This window comes from Chrysemys picta, chromosome 1 (genome assembly GCF_011386835.1).
Source record: "Chrysemys picta bellii isolate R12L10 chromosome 1, ASM1138683v2, whole genome shotgun sequence".
Lineage (NCBI taxonomy): Eukaryota > Metazoa > Chordata > Testudines > Emydidae > Chrysemys > Chrysemys picta.
In genome coordinates, this window is record NC_088791.1 from 339,099,638 (window position 1) to 339,123,993 (window position 24,356).

Below are 24,356 nucleotides of genomic sequence, written 5' to 3' on the forward strand. Positions count from 1 at the left end.
TGCAGATCAGTAGAGATGCGACATTGCTATGTACATAAAGAAAGTGCTCCCTCAGTAAGGCCCTGCTTCCTTAAATGGCACAGCAGCAGCCAGCCAGAGTTAACTGGTGCTGCCTCAGCGTTCCTGGGACTGCAGGCATCAAAGCGGCATTACTTTGTGTCACATAATCCAAGATAGAACTTAGATAATATTTGTACTTCAAGGTCCAAGAGACACAGACAAGGTTTTCATCTCGAGGACAAAAGACCAAAAACATCAAGACACTTGATCACGGCCTTGGATAGGCCAAGAGACTACTTACACTTGATCTTAGCTCATAGCGATGGGCCTGATCTAAAACCTCAGATCCAAATCCCCACAAACCTGGAGGAAGTTCCCATGTGGACGTGGAGACAGATCTGAACTTTGCAGGTTTGGGGGCATCCTCACTGCACACCAGTCAGGCAATCCAAGGAACTGATCTGCTGTACCTGAGCCAGGAGCTAGGGGGTAGGGTAGGTCTGCGCTTGCCTTCGAGGATCAGGGCACTGTTTGTGTGGTACACCCTATGCTGTGATGCAAACAGCATACCTCCTTCACACCATAACACAAGGCTTCATTGCCCCCGAATCCACGTGGGCTGTGTCCTTTCTGATGCTACTGTAACACCTGCACAGATCTCCTCACAGCATAGTATTTCTGTGCTGTCTGTCTTTCTTTAACTTACTGCTACAGATAAGCCTGAAGCATAACATTCAGCTCTGGGGACGACTCTGTTTTACACCCGCTAAGGATCTGGCCTTGGGTTTGGGGCTGTTGCACTTCCTTGAAGTTCAGAATCGCTCAGACTCATAGTGCTGGTTCAACCCATTAAAGACAGACCCCAAGAGCTACATTTGGATGCTGTTTGAGTCCAGATGGGCTCAGGTCCAGATTTGAAACCTGAGGTTCTGACTAAGGCCCATCTCAGCTCATGACATAGCCCTCTATGTGCTCCCCATAACTGGCACTAACACGGAGCCATAGATGGCAAGGCCAGACTGGGCCATTAGATCTAATCTGACCTCCTGCATAACGCAGGCCAGAGAATCCCACGCAGCGACTGATGCCCCGATTGAGATCAATAACTTCCTAGTGATGGAGAGTCTAAATCAGTTTGAAAACGGGCGGGTGTAAAAAGAAAACACCAGAACGAGCGCATGTTGTGCGTTACCTTGACAAAAGCGTCCCTCACATCCAGCGCCTGCTCCATGCTGAGCGGGGTGGAGACGGTCTCTCCTCTCGTGATTATTGTGCGGCTAGTAAGGCAGTTCATCACATCCTGAGGGTCCACCTGAGCATGGAACAACAACATACAGCTGATTGATACAGAACACAGACAGCTCTTTGGAAAGACATGGTCTACTGGTCTGATTGCAGGGCTGGGAGCGAAGAACTCCTGAGTTCCAGTCTCAGCTCAGACACTGACTACCTCCACAGTCACTCCCTTGGGTGACTCACTCAACCTTTCTGCCTTGGTTTACCCAGCCACAGCCGGGGGCTAACATCCACTCATTTATGCCACCGAGGCTTTTGCAGGGATGGATTAGTCCGTGTTTGTAAAGCCCTTTTAACCTGTGAAGTGCTACTGCACATTAGTGCAAGGTGTAACCGGAATGTGATGAGAGCACCTAGAACAACAAAACCACTTTTCCTGGGGTTTATAGGTCTGATCCTGCAAATACTTATACACCTGAGTAACTTTACAGCACCCTGTAGTCTCAATCTTGCCAGGGGCATGCCCAACCCTTGATGTAAATGAGAGCAGCCTCAGGGCTGCTCTAACCTATGCATCGCACTCTAGGGGCCAGGAGCCCAGTGGTCGGAGCTACAAAAGGTGTGGGCCATTCCAGCAAGTATATGTCACCAGGGGAACCTCCTTATGCCTGGGGTTCTCCCCAGAGAGAGGTTTCAATCAGTGTACACCCACTTTATGCTGCCAGAATAGGGTAAAGCAGCTGGATCACAAATGGCAATTAGGCTCTCTACGTCCTTCATGAGCAGAGACTGCTTCTACTTCTGTTCGCACAGCGCCCTACACAATGAGTCCTGATTAGACCAGGGTCTCTGGGCACTATCATAATATAAGGAATAAGCAGTTCCAGGAAGAAACAAACAAGGTAATATGACAGAAGAGCAACTGACCTCCAGTAACGAAGCCGCAGTGATTAACGACGCAGAGCGAACAACCTCGCAGGCATCCAGGTTATCATACATCCGTGCTGCATGGGGAAAGTCACAGAGAAGACATGTGCAGAAGCTGCCTGTGTGGTCAGTCCCTTTTCATCTAGGTTACAGAGCGCTCCCTGACCCCTTCTGACTGCCACGCGCACCGTACACCCACAGTCAGTCTCAAAGGACGGATTAGATCAGAAGCTTGTAACGTATGGCTCAGCTGGGGACGGTGACGAGCTGCACCATCCCTCGGGGTGAGGAGGCCAAACTCCTCTTGTAGCTCCTGATGCAGGACTTTGCTGCTACACCCCTTCGCCCTTCTGGGGTGAGGCTCATTTCCTAAGCTGCAATGGTCCCATTCCATGGTGCCCATGCAGAGGGAGGCAAGACCATGATCCCGCCTCCTCCCCACTGCCCAAAAGAGATGGGGGGGGGGGCTTCAGAAGTGCCTGACCCTTAAGAAAGTGGCTCAGGGTAGGGGAAAGGCACCACCCCCGTCACACCCACATGCTAGCCAGGCACAACAGGGCCTTAAAAAAGGAGAGGAAAGATGGTCTGATAGTCAGCACATTAGCCTTGGGCTTAGTTAAAATCCCTGCTCTGACACAGACTTCCTATTGGCCCTAGGGCAAGTCACTTAGGCCCAGATTTTAAAGGTATTTAGGTGTAGTGGCGGGGCTCAGACTCTCAATGCCTAACTGATTTAGGAGCCTAAATCTCATTGTCAAAAGTGATTTAGGCACTTCAGTGAGTAAATCCCATTGACTGTCAGCGGGGTTTTGGCTCCTAAGTGCCTAAGTCACTTCTGAAAATAAGACAGAGGCATTTTTGAAAGTGTTACCCTTAGTCTCTCTGTGCCTCAGTCCTTCATGTGGCAAATGGGATAACAGCACTGCTCTGCCTCAGAGGGGTTTCTGAGGATCAATACACTAGGTCAGGGTGTCAAACGTACGACCCATAGGCCGGATCCAGCCAGACGAACAGTTTCATCCGGCCCGCCGACTCTCCAGGGATCTGTGGGCTTGTCTATGCAACCCCAGAGTCCTCACAACAGGGGTGTGATTTGTAGAGTGCACCAGCATGCTTCACTCTAACTGCCCCGTGTAGACCCAGCTAGTGTGCATTGATGTAGTCCTGTTTCAAACAGGACACTAAGGAACATTTAGTGCGTGCCAGCAGGTTCCACCTGGGGGAGATAGAGCACAACACACTGGGGTGCAATCTACAAATTACATGCTCATAGTCCAGACTCCGGCATGGCAATCCAGCAGGACCTCACATACAGGTTTAGAACCACATGATAGCATTTAAGGGGCACTGGAGGGGCATACAATAAATGAAAGCAATTGCCAACATGGTTTATATTCATCCAATTCTATTTGAATCACTTCTGCTGAATGTGGCCCATGCCAAATGGTAGGGTATCGGATCAGGCCAGCCATATGGAATGAGTTTGATACCCCCGATTAGAGATTGTAAGGTGGTCAGATACCATTATATTAAGGACCACAGATGTTCCTGGGGTAGGCAGCTAGACAGACTGCTCCAGGTTGATTTTCAGAGGTGCTGAACACTTGCTGCTCCCACTTACATCAAGCACAATTTGGGGAGCTCAGTATGTATGAAATTCAAGGTACACATTCAATTCCAGCGGCAAGCTCTTTGGGCAGAGACTCTGTCTTTAGGCAGTGTGGGCTAGTGGGCAGGGCACTAGCCTGGGAGTGAGGAGATCTGGGTTCTCTTCCTGGCTCTGACACTGACCTGCTGGGTGACCTTGGGCAAGTCACTTCCCCTCCCTGTGCCTCAGTTTCCCCATCTGTAAAACAGGGATAATGCTACTGACCTCCTTTGTAATGCACTTTGAGAGCAACAGGTGAAAAATACTAGACAAGAGCTAGGTATTTTGGTTATCTCACTGGCTGTGGCACCTGGACAATGTATCAGCATCCGAGTTAGTTCAGCATTTAATTATGCAACAATTTTCCACTTACCTTCATACCGCAAATTCCCCATATGCAATATGGCTGCCAGAAGCTTTGAGATCTCCCAGTTCTCAGTGTCAGTGAACATCAGGACTTTCATTGCAGAGCGAATGTTTGCATACTCCTTACTGTCGTCTCTGCCATCACAGGTAGTGCAGTTACCCTGGGAAGGAAGGACAGTGACACAGTGTTCTCACTCAGCTAAGTTTCCGCTGAAGTCCATGGGCATTTTCTAAGCAATGAATGAATGAAAGCTGACTATGGACCTCTGGAGTTGGCCCTACTGTAAGTATTCTACAAAAGTATTGTCCAAACAGACCTGCAACGACACCACTGCCATCCATCTATCCCTGTGTCTGACTGAGATCAGCATATGAATCATAGAATATCAGGGTTGGAAGGGACTTCAGAAGATCATCTAGTCTAACCCCCTGCTCAAAGCAGGAGCAATCCCATGGCAGATTTTTGCCCCAGATCCCTAAATGGCCCCCTCAGGGATTGAGCTCACAAGCCTGGGTTTAGCAGGCCAATGCTCAAACCACTGAGCTATCCCTCCCCCCGTGGATGGAGAAGGGCTGACCAATGTTAAACCCTAGCAAGATAGTGACAGAAGAAAACATGTCAGAAGTCTGGGACACATGGCCACAAATGGTCAAGACAGACGGCAGTACAGGAGTCCTCCCCTTCTGGACTCCTCACTGATGCTGGGCTGCAAGGAACACTTTCCACCATCTCCAACTGTTCACCCATGTTGGTGATAACTTGATTATACCTGTCTTTGCCACCTCCCACTTGGGTTATGGCGGTGAAATCTACTTGGGCTTCAAAGCACAGCCCTGAGAAATCTCCAGCTAGGGCAGACTGCAGCAGCACACCTCCTCAGAACTCGGATCACTGCATGCTCATCAGCCCTGGTCTCCACTCATTCCACTGCTTTCTGCTAGAACATCACGTCACATTGAAGGTCTCGGCCCTCATTTCCAAATCAACGTTAAATGGTCTGGGCTGAGCATACCTAAAAACAGCACCTCAACCGCCCCACTCCTCAGGAGAAATGGAAGTAGAGACGCCCTGACGTGCAGGAGACAGGACGCCTTCAGCGGCTAATCTAAGGCTGTGGGGCTCACTCCTGTAGGAGCAAAGAGCTACCACAGACCTCTAGGCTGGATCTCAAGTCTGCAACAAATCTCAAAGCTCCCATGTGGGTCCCACACGGTTTCAGGTTAGGGAACATTTCTCGCAGCTCTGCTTGTAACTCCCTTATATACAGAGATAATCAGGAAAAGTCACAAGGCCCAAGCAGTGCTCCCCAAGATCTTGCTCTGCTGTTCTTACCATAGCGAGGTAGTTATAATCAGTGGCTTTCCCAAGACCCAGCTTCTTTTTCTGTTCTGGTGTCATTCCTTTCAGCATACAGTAAAATACATGGTAATTCCGCTCATCCTGGGCCTGGAGCAGAAGAGGAAGGAATCAGTTCTACTAGGACGATGAGCCTGCTGATAGCCAAAGAAAGGAAAGACCAATACACAGCCCTGCCTTTTCTCAACTGCCTCACCTGTCTGCAGACTCGAGATTTCTCCAGCAGGTACTGCTCAATCTTTGCCCCTTCGATGGCTCCCCTCTTGTTGAAATGGATGTCGATGTATTTACCAAATCGGCTGGAGTTGTCATTACGAATCGTCTTCGCGTTTCCAAAAGCTGTGAATAAGCAACACAATACGGCCGAGGTGAGATCTGTACCCAGACTCAGGAAGGAATCTGTTTGGTCTAGGGCAACAAAAACAAGACACAAAATGGAGCAAGGATGGCTCAGAGGATTGGTACCAGGTTGCACAGCTTTTCATCTGTGGGTCATAAATCCCAATCCAACCCAGGGCAGAGAAAATGGGGATGTTTATGGGGAACTCCTCCCAGAAGGGGGTTGCATAGGAGACAGTGTGAAGGAAGAGACATTTATCAGCTCAAGACAAGGGGGGTGATCTGAGCTAAGTGACGGGTGAGAGAGATTATTTTGGCAGCAGCATTTTGGATAGACTTTAGTGGGGTAAGGGTCAAAAGGGGGAGACTGCAAGCGGTGAGGTGGAGGAGGATAAGAACATGAGACTACGATTTGGCCTGTGGGACAGAAAGGAATGGTGGGTCATCCATGGACATGTGCAGCTGCTACACCAACCACCAGAGGGCGCCCATGTTCAACAAACAATACAAATCAGCACATTAGAGAGATTAATTAATTCAGATATTAATTTAAGGAATATAGGCCGCAAACAAAATGCATCCTCCAGATCACAGCAAGATCTATATACATAGAAACCCGAACGGAAAATCACACTGACCTCTTACAACCATGAAAGAAAGGCTTTTTCTGAATTTTGGCTACAGATATCCCCATAAAAAGAGCACCTATTAAAATAATTTGTCATATGTCACGTTCGAGTGGGAGGTTAGCACCGAGCTCCACCACTTGGTCTAACAAGGGTAACTCCACAGGCGTTCCATCAAGTTCAGTCCTGGGTAGGCCGTTACAATAATGCTCTTTTTCTAACAGCTTCAAGCCTCTACTGTAACTTCGGAAAGATAATTAGTTTAACCCACAAATTAAAGGCCCAATGCTGAATCTCCTAGACAGACAAAACTCCCCTCTAAGTCTTATTACTTCATTCGATCAAGTCTGTTCCCCACTGAAATAAGCCGTTGATCTTGTTATATGCCTGTCCACCAGGGTGCCTAGCACTGCTGGCAGGGCACCTGGCAGTGTTTTAGAATCTCAGTAACAGCGGGCCAGATTCTGGGACCCTTGCTCTAGTTTAGTAATGAACTCCTATTGACTCCTTTTGAAGTAAAGTACTATTGAGTAAGGACATTGGAATCTTGCCCAATGTTCTCAATGATGCCTGGGCAAGTTTGTGAGTCCGTATTCATGGCAGGGAGCAGTCAACTCACAAAAGTAGCGCCAGACTATTCATGGGAGTCCCTGCTCACCTATGTAAATACGGGGCTGACAATGTGGCCTTCCTTATGGCTTGAATCTTCCTTGAACTCGTTTGTTTTTTCCTCCTGCCTCATTCAGAATTCTGGCTCTCCACATTCATTCCACAGCAGCTTTCTAGAACCAGAAAGCTATTACTGTACAAGCAGCTTAAAGTGTTCAAAACTGATCAAAGCACAAGGTGGGATTGCTATGATTGTTTTTTCTACTACAAAGCATTTGGTTCTGAGGCGTTGATCAAATTAAACGCAGGCTCATGTTAACCAGGGAGGGAAACCAGTGGAAGGTGCTGTACGGAATCGTTACCAAGCAAAACCTTCACAGCTGTTAGCTGAGCAGAGTGTCTACGTCATGATGGTGACAGATGTTAAGAAGAGCACACAGTGCCCATTTCTGCACCAGAAGCAGCACACAGATAACCCCCTTTATTTTTTTTTCAAAACTGTACGCATTTTGACTATATTTCATTTAGGAAATTTTTTTGGAAAAAACAACATTTTGAAAATGTTGACCCTTTTGATTTTCTGTTTCTAAACTGCTTTTTGTTTAGATGTTTATTTATTTTATATATTTATTATATATTTTTATATGAACATTTTTTTAAAAGAAAAAAGGGTTGAAATCAAAACGAAAAGCTGTGAATTTATCAAAACAAAATGTTTTGATTGCCCTGAAATGACATTGTCATGGAATTTCAGTTAGTAAAAATTTCAGCGTTTTGGCATTTTGTTCCAACTGGGGAGGAGAAAAATGGTGAAATCTTTTTTTTTTTTCACAAGATGGAAAATCTATTTTCTGAACAGCTCTAGGGTTGAGCTCTTTTAAAAGTCTGATCCCAGTGGCGGGTGTTGAGCTCATGCAATTCTGGCTCTCGCTGTAGGTGGGAAATGCAGTTTAATTTTAGCAGACGTGTTTCCCTCCACCCACCGTCTTTTCAAGGCTCACCTTCTAAAATGGGGTTTGCCTCCAGCACCTGCTGCTCAATCCAGGAATGCTGCCCGCTGATAGCAGCCAGGAACTGCAGGATCAGTTTAGTGCTCTCCGTCTTCCCTGCACCAGACTCGCCACTGTACAAGTTGAAAGGAATGCACGTGAGTAAATGCCCTGTCTCCCCACTGCCAGGGCCCTGGCTCTGCATTCAACAAACAGGCTGGAAATCTTGAGGCATGTGTTTCTAGTACAGGTGGACTCTACATTTGGATTTCAAACACCCTAAACTTACATGTATTCACAGATTCCTCGATTCCAAGACCAGAGGGGACCACGATGACCTCCTGTCTAATACAGGCCATAGAACACTGACCTCCTGTCTAATACAGACCATAGAACACTCCCAACGTAATTCATATTTGGTTCTGGGGATATTGTATGGCCTATCACGGGGATAGGAATCCACTGCAGGCTTAGGATCCAGATTTGATTTTGGATTAGGAGCGCCACCCAAAGTTCGATGGGGCCTGTATCTTAAGGTTGGGGTCAGGCCCATGCCCAGTTTGAACACCGTCGATAAGTAAGGCTATGATTCCGTCACAGGTATTTTTAGTAAAAGTCAGGGACAGTAAACAAAAATTCACAGAAGCCTCTGACCTGTTCCTGAGCCGGGGCAAAGAGAGCACTGCTGAGGCTTGCAGCTGCTCCAGCCCCGTTGCTGCTCCTGTGGCAGGGGCTGACCCAACCCCAGCTGTTGCTCCGGCGGCCCCAGGGCTGGGCTGGCTGCCGGTCAGCTGTTCTGGTGGTCCCTGCTCCAGCAGCCCCTGCTCCGGCGGCCCCTGGACTGACAGCTGCTCCAGCCCTGCCCCAGAAGACATCCCAGAGAGTCAGGGAACTCATGACCTCCGTGACAGAATTATAACCTTATCGATAAGCAAATTCAGTCCAGCATTATAGCCTTCGGAGAGTGTAAACATCAAGACGACAGAGGAATCAGTTTGGATCAGAGAAACTTGCTTGTGTTCAGAGGACAGCTAGTTGGCCAAGTGAAGCAAGTTCTCTGTCTTGTTTCAAGCTGCCGAACTGCATTAAGAGACAGCTACGAATACACTCTGTACATCTAAAACATTACACTTCCATGGAAGCCATTTTTATAGATGTAGGGTTACCATATTTCAGCAAGCAAAAAAGAGGACAGGAGGAGCCCCACCCTAGCCCTGCCCCTGCCCCTCCCACTTCCCGCCCCCCCGAGAACCTCCAACCCTCCCCCCGTTCCTTGTCCCCTGACTGCCCCCTCCTGGGACCCCTGCCCCTAACTGCCCCCCAGGACTCCACTCCCTATCTAAGCCTCCCTGCCTCTTGTCCCCTGACTGCCCCAACCCTTATCCACACCCCCACCCCCAGACAGACCCCTGGGACTCCCACGCCCCATCCAACCACTCCCCACCCCCTGACAGCCCCCCCCCAGAACTCCCAACCCATCTAAACCCCTCTGCTCCCTGTCCCCTGACTGCTCCGATCCCTCTCCCCACTCCTGCCCCCTGACAGCCCCCCCCAGAACTCCCAGCCCCCCACCCCCCCCCCCCCGCTCCTTGTCCCCTGACTGCCCCCTCCTGGGACCCCTGCTCCTAACTGCCCTCCAGAACCCCCCCCTACCTAAGACTCCCTGTTCCTTGTCCCCTAACTGCCCCCTCCTAAGACCCCCCCCCAACTGCCCCCCAGGACCCTACCCCCTACCTGTACCCTGACTGCCCAAAACTTTCTCCACTCCCCCCCAAAAGCCCCCCCCTGAATTCCCGACCCCCCCCCCGTTTCTTGACTGCCCCCTCCAGAACCTCCCTGCCCCTTCTCCTGCCCCCTGGCCCCCTTACCCTGCTGCTCAGAACAGGGTGTTGGGCTCTGTGCGAGCCGGACACGTGGCTGCGCTCCCCAGCACAACACACAACCCGGTCCCTGGCCCTGCACAGTGCTGCCGGACCGGGCTGCAGGGGAGAGCTGCCGGCTCAGAATGCAGGGCGGATCCGGCTCCTCTACAGCTGCTCCGGAGTCCAGCCCGGGACTTTCCTGCAGCCCTCCCAGCCACTCGCTCTGCTCTGCCGGGGAGGGGGGAAATCCCGGACATTTTGAGTGATTTACAAATTCCCCCCGGATGCTATTTTTAGCACAAAAAGGAGGACATGTCCGGGTAAATCCGGACGAATGGTAACCCTATATAGATGCCATGGGGCTCTGATGCTATTGCAGACAATCCATTTGAGCGTAACTAGGAGGCAGGGGCGGCTCTAGGCACCAGCAAAGCAAGCACGTGCTTGGGGCAGACCATTTGCAGGGGCAGCAGGGATCCAGCCTGGGAGCTGAGAACCAACAGGGGGCCCTGGGAGCTGTAGTTCCTTGGTTAGCTCCCTGCCTATAGAGCCAGCCCTGGAGCAGGGAAAGAACTACATTTCCCAGCATTCCCTCGGCCACTAGCAACAGGAAAGGGGGGGAGGGAGTGAGGTAGCTGAGACCTCATGCTGCTGTGAATGGAGAGCTGCACTGTGAGTAGGGATACCATATTTTAACATGCCAAAAATAGGACACTCCATGGGGAGGGAGGGTAGCCCCACCCTGCCACCATCCACTCCCTCCAACTGCCCCCCCACAGAAACCCCAATCCATCCAACACCCCTGCTCCCTGTCCCGGAACCCCTGCTCCAACTGCCCCCCCCAGGACCCCACCCCCTATCTAAGCCCCACTGGTCCTTGTCCCCAACTGCCCCCTCCTGAGACCACCCCCAACTTCCCCCCTAGGACTCCACCCCCTACCTGTCCCCTGACAAACCCTTGGGACTCCCATGCCTATCCAACTGCTGCCTGTCCCCTGACTGCCCCCCCCCCGAACCCCTGACCCATCTAACCCCCCCTTCTCTCTGCCCTTGACTGCCCCCCCCGAACCTCCGCCCCATCCAACCTCCCCTGCTCCCTGTTCCTTGACTGCCGTCCCCCACCCCCCGGAACCCGCTACCCGTTCTCCAGCCCCCCAACCCCCTTATTGTGCCACTCAGACCAGCATACATGCTGCCGTGCTCCCCCGCAGCGCCACAGCCCCCCCCCAAGCACCCCTCTTCCAGATTTGAACACCTCAAAATTCAGGAGTGCTCAAGCTCAGTTTGGGCAGCTGTTACTTCATTTCTCCCAAATCAAATATACTGATCCACTGTAACTTGCTGTAGAAAAAGTAGGATAAAATTGAGCAAGAAATGCTTCCCAGTGGTTATTAGGACTGGAATTGCTATTTTCAACAGCCATTGCCTTTTGTTTGTTTGTTTTGTTTAAAAGGAAGACATTGATATTGCATTGGCAAATTCCCCATAGAAAGAAAGAGTGGAACAAAAGAATAATAAAGGCACCTCAACTTTTCCTCATTTATGTAAGACAATCTTATAATATGCATCCAGATATCCTCCAATCACACAAGCTGAAAATTGTTCCACTTTACTGCAGTTCTGTAACCATATGGGAACCAATCCTGTCTGTGTTCTGTGCACATCCAAAATTCCTGCTGAATGACCTGCCATGGGAGCGAGTTACCAGTGACCCAGGGCTGCGGCGGAAGGAGGGTGCAGGTGGCGGGGGGGGAAAGAGCCCAGGGCTGGGGCGGCAGGAGGTGTGTGGGGGGGCAATGGTGGGGGGAGTAGGGGAGAGCCCAGAGCTGGGGCAGCGGGGGTGTGTGGGTGGGAGGGTGAGAGCCCAGGGCTGGGGTGGCAGGGGGGTGCGGGCCGGGGGGGAGGGGAGAGCCCAGGGTTGGGGTGGCAGGAGGTGTGTGTGTGGGACAATGGTGGGGGGGAGCCCAGAGCTGGGGCAGCAGGGAGGTGGGGGGGGGAGAGCCCAGGGCTGGGGCGGCAGAGGGGTGCGGATCGGGGTGGGGGAAGGGAGAGTCCAGGGTTGGGGTGGCAGGGGGGTGCAGCAAGGAGCCCAGGGCTGGGACGGGGGGCAGCCAAAACTTTTTTTGCTTGGGACAGCAAAAAACCTAGAGCCGGCCCTGATAGGAGGGGAGGGGATCTGTGGGGAGAAGGAGGGGAGATTGTCTGCCTGACCATCTCTCTATTGAGATCAGGTCCACAAAAAGAGTTTCACAGCACCTGAGGGAGGGCTTGATTCTGCCACTCTAATTCATACTGGGCAGTGTCTTACAGTGCTGGTAGTCCCACGGATTTCAGCCGACCTACTCGGGAGCAAGGTACTGCTCCAAAGCAGGTGGTTAGACAGCTTAGCTATGGAGTACGTTATGGCTGGAGGCAGGAATTTCTGGGTGTAATTAATTCTATGGCCTGTGTTATGCGGGAGGTCAGACTGGGTGAAGATAATGGGCCTTTGTGGTCTTCAAAGCTATAGATCTCTGCATGTATAGTCACCCTAGGAATAATGGGATGAAATTAAAGAGAAAGTTTAAGGTGGATATCAGAGAAAACATCCTGAGATTCACCTTGATTAGCCTGTGGAATAATTACCAAAGGAAGTGGTAGAAGGCCTATCACTTGGAATGTTAAAAACAAGGCTTGACCGACCCTGCATTCACAAACCCACCTTATGATGCAACACTGGTCCCTGTTGTTGCGTTGCATGTTGTAGTAGCAGTTGTCAGCTATTGCGAAGATGTGGGGGGGCATCTCCCCAATCTTTTTGTTGGTGTACAGCCGTATCTGCTCTGGGGAGTAGATAGGTAACAGCTGGTAGGGGTTCACTGCCACCAATATCGAACCTGTATACGTCTAGAGGAGAAGCACAAAGAGGTTTATCGGGACAAGGCGCCCCATCCGAGCAGCTTTGACACCCAGGACCAAAGGCAAAGGCAAAACAAGACCGGGATTTTCAACAGCCACCGGAAAGGCGCTGCTCATTTCAAAAAGCCATTTACAGGGTGAATTCTGGAGTCAAAATGAAGCAAAAGCCCCAACTGTGCAAATCAACACAAACCAACCCAAAACTCCGAGCCAGATTTCAATCACTGTGAAGTTTAGATCCGGGTTTTCAACATGGGACCATCTCTTCAACAAACATGGTCAGAGCCACCAGAGACCCACATCTGTCAGGTGCATTATGAGGGACCACTGCCTGGACTGCCCAAATAATACAGTTGTTTGCAGTGTTGTTGTAGCCCTGTTTAAAATTTGACAAACAGCCCAAATAATAAAGGTATGTCACAGAAAAGGCCTTTGATCCATCTCTACCACAAATCACTCAGGAGCCTGGAGCTGGGCTGTGATATTGGACAGCTACTCCCTGGGGACCTTTGTCACCTTCCTATGACCCTCCTTTTGTGATACTCCTTTGGAGATGTCATGGGGGCGGCAGAGGAGGAAGAGGGTGCAAGCAGCCCCTCCCTCTGCACAGTCACGCTGATAGCAGCCTTCATTTGGCAGGAGGTGCTGGGGAAGTCAAACAGGGGGGACATGGTAGCATGGCTGTCAAAGCTAGTGGCCCCAAAAGAGGAGTGTCTGGGGGCAAGGATCCCACAGGCTCACTCCCTGTTTGTGCTGGTGACTCCAGGCAACACTGCAGACAGATTGCAGCTCATTAAAGGCTGCCGCTTCTCACCAAGTTCCCCCTTAGTGCCTCGGAAGAGTATAATTACAAGGGCATAATGCCTCTAGACAGCCCTGTTCAAGGTGCATCTTCTTTCTCCCCCCCATGCACCATGGCCCCTTACATGAAACCAGTTATAGGAATTGACCGTGATCCAGGTTGCGTATCCTAAGATGAGCGTGAGTGATCGTGACAAGGTTAACTGCTGGCACCTCAGTGCAGCCTCTCTAACTGAAGGGGCCTACTGCAATTTAAGAAGTGCTGCACCGACTGGCATTCAGAAGGGCAGAATGGTTTCTAACCCTTGGGCAGTACAATCCTTTGCAATCTCTAGCTCTTGTGATTCATTTCTAGCGGGCTTCTCCTAGGGCTTAATGCCTGCTGGCCAAGGAAGCTAATTGGCTGGAGAAGAAAAGGTTACTCGCCTTGTGCAGTAATTGAGGTTCTTCGAGATGTGTGTCCCTATGGGTGCTCCACTCTAGGTGTCTTCGCGTCCCTGCACCTCAGATCGGAGATTTTTGGTAGCAGTGTCCGTTTGGCCTGCACATGTGCTCTCCCCATCTTGCGCTGTGCTTTGCTGTTATATAGTGCTGTGCAGGCAAACTGCCCTCAGTTCCTTCCCTACCGCAGAGCTCATACGGAAGAACCCCAAAGCAGAGGGGAGGAGGCTAAAGGTATTTTTGGTAGGAATTTGGGATGCGGTCACAATGTGATTTGTCCTTTAATAAAATTTTAAAGGAGGGTATGCCATTAAGGCCCCTCTTTCTCCCACTCTCTGAGCTGACGTGATGGCCACTAGGAATGTGGTTTTCGTAGAGAGATGTGGAAGTGAGCAAGTGGCCCTAGGGTCAAAGGGTGATCTTATAAGGCAGTTTAAGACAAGATTAAGGTCCCATACTGGTGCGGAGTCTTTGATTGGAGGGTAGAAGTTACCCATACCTTTAAGCAATCTTTTTGTTGTAGGATGAGCAAACACCGAATGATCATCTGTCTTCCGGTGGAAAGTGTTAATGGCTGCGAGATGCACGTTTACCGAGTTTAGAGATAGGCCTGATTTCTTTACGCTTAGGATGCAGTCAAGCACAATCGGTAGCAAAGTGGATGTAGAAGTAATCTGTCTTGCATCACACCAGAGTTGGAATCTCTTCCATTTTTAAATGTATATGTGACGGGTAGTTATTTTTTCTGCTAGGTAACAGTACTTCCTTCACGTCCTCAGAACAGTTCATTTCTAAGCTCTGGAACCATCAAGGAGCCATGCTTTGAGCCAGTGAACTTGCAGATTTGGGTGATGGATCAAGCCTGCATCTTAAGAAAGAAGATGAGTAACGGGGTGGAAAGTAATTGGTGGACAAGTCACCAGATGAAAAAGGTTCAGAAACCACGTCTGTCTTGGCCAGGTTGGAATTATAAGAATAACTCTGGCCTTTTCTTGCTTTATCTTGAATATCACTTTGGATATTGGTGGAATTGGTGGAAAGGCCCATAAGAGATGTCTGTTCCATCTGAGCAGAAAAGCATTCTGAGAGAACGGTGACCCAGGTCTATTCTGGAGCAGAATTGGGAGCGTTTCTTGTTCTTGGCTGTGGCAAACGGGTCTATCTTTGGAGTTCCCCAATGTATGAATAAGCTGTGAAGGATGGTAGTGTCAACTTCCCATTCATGATCTTTGGAAAATTTTCCGCTGAGAATATCCACTGTACTGTTCTGTATGCCCAGGAGGCAAGTTGTTGAGTTGCCGATCTGCTGATGAATGCACCAGTTCCACTGCCTCGGCACACAGGGAAGGTGATCTTGCTCCTCCCTGGTGGTTTATGTAGGCTATACATGCAATCTTGTCTGTCAAAATCTTTACATGTTTGTCTTTGATCACTGGTGGGAAGTGTGAGCCTGTGTTCCTGACTGCTCTCAGCTTTAGTAAGTTGATATGTAGTGTGGATTCAAGAGGGGACCATTTGCCCTGAACTGTGTAGGTGTCCAAGTGGGCTCCCCATCCCATTAGGAATGCATCCGTCATCAAAATTGGTGGAGATGTTCGTGTTGTTGGAGCAAATGAGACTGGGGTAATAGCTTGGGGCCTTAACCAATGCATCAAAATTGTTGTTTGGATGTAGAAGATTGTGATGTTGATGACTGTGGGGCTGTTGGTCTCCATTTTTGTAATCCCTGTCTGTTCCTTTGAGGATCATAATTTCTCTGGGGAGAGGGAAAGTCAGTAGGGCCAAGATCTCTGTGCCATCTGGCACTTACTACATCTCCTTCTTTGGGCAGGAATGTAAATACCCAGAGAACATAATGTGATCCTAGAATATTTTAATGTGTGTAAGGATTTGTCAGTTCTTTGTGCAAACAATTTACATCCCTCAAAATGGAGGTTCTCCACCATAGCTTGCACCACCCTGGGAAAGCCAGAGAGATGAAACTAAGACGCTCTCCTCACGACAACTGCTGTGGAAATGGAACGAGCAGCTGTATCTGCAGCATCCAGAGACGCCTGCAATGCTGTTCTCACCAGGAGCTGACCCCTCAGCAATGATCACGGAAATTGCTCTCTGATCCGACAGGAGGTGTTCAATAAAGGCGTTTAATTTAATTTTAATTAATGGAGATATCCCATCTCCTAGAACTGGAAGGGACCTTGAACGGTCATCGAGTCCAGCCCCCTGCCTTCACTAGCAGGACCAAGTACTGATTTTGCCCCAGATCCCCAAGTGGCCCCCTCAAGGATTGAACTCACAACCCTGGGTTTAGCAGCCCAATGCTCAAACCACTGAGCTATCCCTCCCCCCCAGTTATTTAGAAAACCAGTTATTTAGAATAACTGGTATGGTTGTATTTTGCCACGAGGGCTTGATAGTTAGCGATCCTAAATTGCAGGATCGCTGAAGAATAGGATTTATGTCCAAATAAATCCAGTCGCTTCCAGTCCTTATATGGTGTTGTTTTAGCGCGGTGCTGTCTGCAACGTTCATTAACAGCATTGGCAACCAGTGAATTTGGGGAAGGATGAGAAAATAAAAAGTCCCTGTTTGTAGAGGGCACATCATATTTTTTGTCCGCTTCTTTGCCCGTTGGGGGTATTGTGGCTGGTGTCAGCTATATAGTTTTCCCCAGATCAAGCAATGCCTCATTGATGGTGAGTGCAATCTTTGCTGATGAAGGTGTCTATAGGATGTCAAGCAGTTTAGGCTGTGACTCTTTGACTTCTTCAAGTGGGATTTACAGGGAATCCACTACCCTCTTAAAGAGATCTGAGTATAGGTCATCCCCATCATCTTCCTTGTCGTCGCTTGACAGGGGTGGAGCAGTCATAGATGGTGGAGTAGAATATCTCGATAGCACATGTAAGTCCAGGGACGTGGGTGTAAGCTGTACCGTGGTTATGTCGGTGCCTAGTAAGGGTGATTCAAGCATCTCCGAGATCATCAAGTCTTTGGGGAACTGAAATTCCTGCAGTACCGGAACAGCCATTGGTACCATTGAGGTCAGCTGAGTAGATGACGTTGAAGTGGAGAGAGTCATCGGTACCGGAGGCCCTCTGTGTCAGAATGGCCAGCAGATGTCGCTGTAGCCTTTTGTGGTGCTGGTGTACTTAATACCCACTGTCTACAAGACTCCGTCAGTGCCATTCTAGAGGAGTTGGGTTTTTCTTTGCCACTCCTTTCTCCTGAGAGTTACGATCTGCTTGAGCCTACCCTTTTAGAATCTTTGGAGACTTACTGGTGGTACCAATACTTGAGGATCCTGCAGCCTCATAGTTATCTAGTCATGGGTTGGTTGGCACTGAGGTTATTGACCATGCAGGAACCTTTTTCTTTTGGATGATTCCCTATTCGGAGAACTTGTGGCCTATTTTTTGAGACTTTCTGAGAAGAATTCAAGGATTTCCTCTTTGAAGTCACTGGAGAGTTTTCATCCAAAGATGTTGATGGGATCACTCTCTCTCAACAGGGACTGCTGTCCAAGGGGGGTCCCAGGCATAAGGCCGGAGGCTGGTTGGCGTGAGCTTTCCATCATGAGCAGTCTACATTTTAGCCCATGACTCTTTCTGGTTCTGGATTTTAATTTGAGACAAAACGTGCACTTCTGAGGCATGTGTCCCTCTCCAAGAGGGCGAAGGCAGTGGGAATAGCCATCACTGACAGGAATGGCTTCCTGACACGAGAGGCAATGTTTAAATCTGGAGAAGTCAGGAATACTCTTTTCAGGGTTCACTTCCCGAATGGGAAGAACTAGAGAAAGCTAACATACACTAAGGCGATAACTATTCTACAAGCAAAATAAAAAAAAATATTTTTTTTTGAAAGAAATGAAAAGAGAAGAAGGAAGTATTAACACTAACTGAAGCTCTATTACTGCTACGGAAAATTAGTAAAAAAACCCACTAAGTAGAACCTCTGTCAATGGGCTCTGCTAAGGCTCCGTCTCAGGCCAAGAGCAGTTGAGAAGGATCTGAGAGCGGTTTGCCCACATAGCGCTATATAGCAAGAGAGCACAGCACGAGACAGGGAGAGTGCAGGTGCAGACCAAATGGACACTGCTACCAAAATTGACGATCTTAGGTGCTGGGATGTGAAAATCCCTAGAGTGGAGTTCCCATAGGGACACTACTCAAAGAAGAATATCCAGTTTATAGAGATAACAGACCAGGACAAGAGTCATGTATCCCAAGCCGAAGGTCAAGGACACAATCAGTGTCAAAATCCTTTATATTTGGTGTATTTCAAGTAATGAAAAGACCAATACAGCCTAGAAATCGCTATCCAAAGAAAGAGCTGGTCATTTTAATGCCCAAAATAATATGCCTTACACCCTTTTAACAGCATGTTCTACTATCACCAGATGGGAGGAGCAAAGTAGCCCATTCCATGGGAAACCTCCCTGCATCCATGATAAAGAACTCTACTAGGCTTTAACAGGGCGTTGAGCTGCCTGGGAATGCAGCCATTGTGGCCAGCTTTCTTAGACAGCCAATAGGTGACTGACCCTAAGCTTACGTGGAGTGAGCAAGAATGTTTTTGCGGTTGTTTCAGGCAATTAATTAAAGATCCCTATTACAAAGTAAGGTACAGTCCAGCTTTTCTCTTGCTAACATATGTTGCAAGTTGCAGATAGGGTGAGTTTGAATTTTTACTCACTTTTGAAACAGCATACTGGCCCACTGCTCCTGAGAAGGCCGGACTAAGAGACCTAGAGACCAGCATGGGCAGCCCCAGTTCAAATTTCTCCAACATAATCCTGCTAATGTGCCTCAATCCTGATTTGGAAGGGCCATCTCTAGGCATGGGAGGGTAGTTCCCTCTCTATGGCCCACTCAATCCTTGGCATCTGCTCAGTCTTTCAATCGGGCTGCCAATTAGTGCCAGCTGTGGAGGTTTTTGTCATAGGAACCCTTGCCCACTGGAAGCTGGACTGGACCCCCAAACTCATTTCACAGTCAACAAAAGGTAGTAACTCTCTGATTGAATCCTGGGCTGGATTTGAAAGCACATCCTAAAAGATGTCTGAGGTTTTCATGCTGCTTCATAACTTGGTGAGATTTACAAGTTATAAGGCATTTCTAGGCAATTGTAGGGACATGTTTAACAGTGCATAGAGGCAGAAATATCCCACTTCGTGTTCTCTTCACTCATTCTCAGAAAGACTGACTTTGCTCCTGGCGTGAGTTTGTGACATCCCCATATTCCAACCTTTGGTGGTAACTTGTCTGTACTGGCCAAGATGCGTGACGCTGACTACGGCCAAAGATCTTTTTAAAGGAGTTAACCATTAGTGGCAGGAATGTTTTCTTGATGTTCCCACTGACCTTTCCCTTGTGATCATTGAGAGACTGTCAGCATAAACTCCTGTGTTATCTCAAGAGATGAGCTTGGTTTGACTTGTTCCTAGTTGACAAATACACACAGCTTGCCCAATTTTAACAGCTGACAGCATTCAAGACTTTGGCCCCGAACTGATGATGGGCCAAAGGGCAGCTACAAGAAAATATTTGCAAGTCTCGTTTCCAAGTCTGGTTAAGAGTAAAGCCCCTCTGTTTTGGTGTAAAGATCAGCTTGGCTGTACATATGAGTGATGGTTCTACAAAAGCCAATGGTTTTACACCAGGAAATGCTGTTCCACTGCAAACTTGTTACTGCCCGTGTGACCTACATTTTCATTAGCCATGTAACAAATCCACTCTGCTCCTGATTCCAAGAGCACCCCAAACTCGTCTTGGCTTCAACTGGAGTTTTTGCTGCTCAGGGAATGCAGGGTCACACCATGACCAGATACTCCTGCACTTTAGCAACCCCTATTCAGAAGCAGATAGACAAAACCCTGCTCAGTAACCCAGTGTCGAGATAAAACACCCCTGCTATTCAGCACAGTTTTTCTCAGCACATACAAGCAGGAGCCATGCAGAACAGCGCTCGCATAACCCTTTTCATTTTGTCGTGGTTGCTTATTTCCTCCAAACCGGGCTATTATACATAGCTGGTTACAGCCCCGTCCACCTGGCATCACATCCGCAGACTCGATACTTTGCTCTTCTAGGACGAGGCCACATTTCTGTCATTGTGGCAAAGCGCTGCAGCCGAAGGGATAATGGTTTGGGTGCATTCACGGGGCAGCAGAAAAGCAGCGCAAGACAAATGAGAAACGCCACAAATGGTGAACGTCAACGAGCGAGCCAGCGGATGACATGACAATGCATTGCGGCAATGGAAGGTGGCTCGATACCTGTGTGTGTTATACTTACTCTCCCACCACAGTTAGTCTTAGGGTTAAAAAGGAAGGAAGGAGAAAAAGGAAAATACATATTGCATTAGAGCAGGACTACAAAAGCCTTTCGCCAAGTTGTGGCGAAGCTTTCCCCCGCAGCCAGCTGAACCGGGAAAGACACAGATTGTCAGAAACCTCATGGCAAGATTCAGCAGTGCCAGGAACACCCTCAAACAGCGCAGGCCTGTCACGGACCATACTGAGTACTATCACTTTGGGCTGAGGAGAGCAAATTGTACCTCATGGAGCCGCTGCCTGCTGGGTTGGTCTCTACCACCTTGGCTCCATTCACAGAGGCGTATACAGTTTCACAGAACACCCAGCCACACTTCCCGACACTCTACTCACTTTTCCTCTGCCATGGTGATAGAGAATGTAAAGGGATGGTTTATTCACCTGTCAAAATTTCTCTCTCTCTCTGTCCAACCCACCTCACTCCCCCCCACCCCCCAAAAAAACCCTTAGTGATGTGAGAACTAAAAGCCAATCTGTTTTGCTCTTCGTTGGTCAAACAGATTTTAAAATCTTTGACCAAAATCTTAAAAAATTGATGCTTAAAATTAAGCTCCTGAATGCATATGTAGATATAGGTGGTGTTCCTGTCCTGGGAGAGCACCAGCAGCGGAGACCTGGCCTAAATATCACTGCAGTCTTTTTGCAGACAACGCACAAACAGAAACAGGGGCAAAGCTCATGGAATAAATTCGTTGCTACAAATGACTGGCCCAGCTGTACTGCCCATCTGTCCATGCCTGTGCCAGTCCCTTTGTCTCCTTCCCCAGCTCTGGGGATATCTTGGGATGTGCGTTCCTCTAGCAGCCATCTCACTTTGCTGTAGAACCGAAGCAGTGTATGGCTAAGGGAACGGTGCAGTATTTCAGCGACTGCTGCAAGCCTGGAGTTGTTAAAGAGATTAAAAATTCATCATTGCTTAGGGGATAAACTCCTAATGAGAGACAGATATCTGGGGCCGCATTTCGCACATCTAATAAAAGGTTAATGCGCTGGCTGGAGGCACAGATACCCAGCATCCACCGAGCACTCAGAACTCAGCAACCAATCTCCTGTTAAAGAGGGGACCTGCTCCCCGCTGCACAGAAACCCACAGGAGGAGATCCACCCACTCCTACCTCTAAATCAGCAGCCATTCACAGTTTTTGTGCCCTGGTCAGAGCTAGGCGGGTGCTCATAGGGGCACCAGCCTCTCCAGGGCCCAGGCCAGGGCCATCTGGCTGGGCGCAGCGGGTGATGCGGGCTGCACCCAGGCGTGATAGCCCTGGGCTCTAGGAGGCCTCATGCCCAGCAGCACTCCTGCTGTAGAGGTGCACATCAGCACGAGACTGGCTTCCTGGCACAGTGGCACCCTCGTATTCCCCTCCTCTGGCTTCCTGCTTCTTGGTTTCCGTTTGTTGTCTCTGTCGCTTTTCCTCCTCGGACTCACTCTAAAAGAGCCTCCCTCTTTGCCCTTCCCGCACGTGTAAAACTAGGGACAGGACATTTCGATGGACTTTCTTCCCACGAGGGCCTCCACTTCCCAGAAAACGACCACAGGATCCCGCCCTGCCTTTAGGGCTGACACCCAGGCATCATCGCCTTCTTCCTTCCCCTCTCCCTCTCCCTCCCCCCCCCCATGCCTGGACAAGCCCATTAACGCCACTTCCTGAACCTGCCAGGAATGCTGCTGTTCAGACATCCCCTCCCCTGGACTGTATCTGCAGCCAGTCTATGAGAAAGGGGCACCCCAGTCTCCTATATCAGCCATCACTGGCAGAGCCTGACTGCAGGGCTGGGGGCCTGGAAGTCCTGATAGCTAATGGTGGGTTAGACACTGAATCCCACTGGGGCCTTGGGGCAGCATTTACAGATTAGGCTCCTAAATCAATGGCACAAGCATGAGAGGCACTGAATGCTTGTAGCTTCCATTCATTAAAATCTGAAAATCTGGCCAGTTATTCAGGTGCCTGAATGTGGATTCGTAAATGTTGGCTTTAACTTCCCTGTTCCTCAGTTTCCCCATCTGTAAACAGGGGCTAATACTAATTATCTGCTTCACAGACTGTGGGAATTAGTGGGTTCAACCTTTGAAGATGGATGTATTACTCTCATTGATGCCTATGAAAGACCCCACATAGGGAAAGCAGAATATTGGAACTGAGAGGAGACTCTGTCCTCAGTCAATAGCACTAAGAAGCAAGAGACAGCCTCAAAAACGCTGCGTGAAGACATGACTGCAAAGCAGCTGACCTTGACCTTTACTCAAGACAACTGTTTGTTACATATAAACCAGCTCGCCTCACCCTCACCTACTTCCCAAAAATGCATATTCCAACCTAAGAGGCTATGTTAACCCTTCCCATCGCATCAGCACATTTCTCTCTAATTAAACAAAAATGTGAAGGAATCATCGTCCACTCAGAGCTACCAAAAAGTTAACTGGGAGGATATTTTCAGCAGTTGCCCCATCTCCACTGTCTTCCACCCTTCAAAATCCGTACAATGTAATAGCTGGTGAGACATTGCACACTGGTTCCTGCAAAGCTGAAGGTGTATTGTTCAACGTCAGGAACGGTGGGCTATTGCTAAGGTTAATATTTTGTCATGGTTATTTTTAGTAGAAGTCAAGGACAGGTCATGGGCAATAAACAAAAATTCATGGAAGCCCGCAACCTAAAAAATAATGGGAGGAGCTGACCGCTGGGGGGGCCTGAAGCCTGAGCCTGTCATGGGGGCTCTAGCCCCACTGCTGCTGCAGGTGGCTGACAGCTCCAGCCCCGCCACTGCGGCAGGGGTGCAGTCGAAGAAGTAACCGAGGTTCCTTAAAGTCACGGAATCCGTGACCTCCATGAGTAAATGGTATCCATAGTTATTGCTAAACCTATTTTGACTGCCTTGTTTCTTCATAGGTTTCAGGGCCGGAAGGGACTATTAGGAGGATGCGGTCTGATCTCCTGCATCACACAGGCCAGAGAATTCATCCAGCTCTGGAACCAAGCCCAGCATTTATGAGAGATTTGGAAAAAGCTGATGTAACATTTTTTCTCATTTTCACATGCCCCCAGTTCCATCTGAGGCAAGGAGTGGAGCTGGCAAAATACCAAAAGGAAAGACTGCTCTTGCCATATTTTTGGCCTACCTGGAAACAGGGTCCACTAGAAGTCTCACAAGTAGAGATAGGCCTGAACCAAACTGAACACCCTCTAGATGACCCTAATGGTCCCTTCTGGCCTTAAAATCTACTAGCCTTTGAATCACTCCTCTTTAAATGAAATCCTTAAATTGTTTAAAAAAAAAAAAGACCTTGGAGGGTATGTCTACACTGCAATGTAAGCCCAGGTTAGTAGAACTCGAGTTAGCAGACCCTGGGTTAGTTAACCTAGATCTTAAGCATCTATACTCATTTGTAACTCCAGATTAGGAATTGTTGAACCCTGTATCTACACTGTATTATGCAGGCCTGAGTCCAATCACCCATGTCCCAGACTTCCTAGTGTGTTCCCAAACTATGGCCGCACTAACCCTTTGTTCATAGTGCAGCATGGAAAAACTTGACTGCCCACCAAACTTGACTGTCCAGAGGACAAAGAATGTCTGTCTGGGGGATTGTGGGATACTTCTGGTGGATCCCAGAGCACGAGTCCAGTGGCGCTGCATCTACACTGCAATGCAATAAGGCTTGAACCCTGGTTTAACTCACACACTCCATCCCTGGGGGGTCTTAAGACTCTGGGTCCGCATGATTTGTGGGATTAAGCTTGAGTTTGAGCCCTGAGTTTACACTGCAGTGTTGGCAGGGTGAGGGCAGAAAACGATATACTTCTGCCATTGGGTGCCTGCAAGCCTTACAATTTAAGAACTGTCCTGAAGTGCCCCGCTCTTACGTGATCACATTGACTATTTGGCAACATCGAAGAGCGTGCCTGCATTCACCCCAGGTA

The 24,356-nt window shown here is 49.1% G+C and overlaps 1 protein-coding gene across 5 annotated transcripts in view; it reads right to left on the reverse strand.

Annotated features, from left to right (window-relative positions):
* The window catches only part of MYO7A (myosin VIIA), a 179,747-nt gene that overhangs the window by 78,757 nt on the left and 76,634 nt on the right, over nucleotides 1-24,356 (reverse strand). For all 5 annotated transcript variants that reach the window (XM_065581742.1, XM_065581741.1, XM_065581740.1 and 2 more), the window contains 7 exons: nucleotides 12,661-12,845; nucleotides 8,110-8,231; nucleotides 5,731-5,873; nucleotides 5,511-5,624; nucleotides 4,185-4,338; nucleotides 2,164-2,240; nucleotides 1,193-1,312 (listed from right to left, as the gene is read on the reverse strand). In XM_065581742.1, coding sequence (XP_065437814.1) covers nucleotides 1,193-1,312; nucleotides 2,164-2,240; nucleotides 4,185-4,338; nucleotides 5,511-5,624; nucleotides 5,731-5,873; nucleotides 8,110-8,231; nucleotides 12,661-12,845 — 915 coding nt within the window. The remainder of the gene's footprint in view (nucleotides 1-1,192; nucleotides 1,313-2,163; nucleotides 2,241-4,184; nucleotides 4,339-5,510; nucleotides 5,625-5,730; nucleotides 5,874-8,109; nucleotides 8,232-12,660; nucleotides 12,846-24,356) is intronic.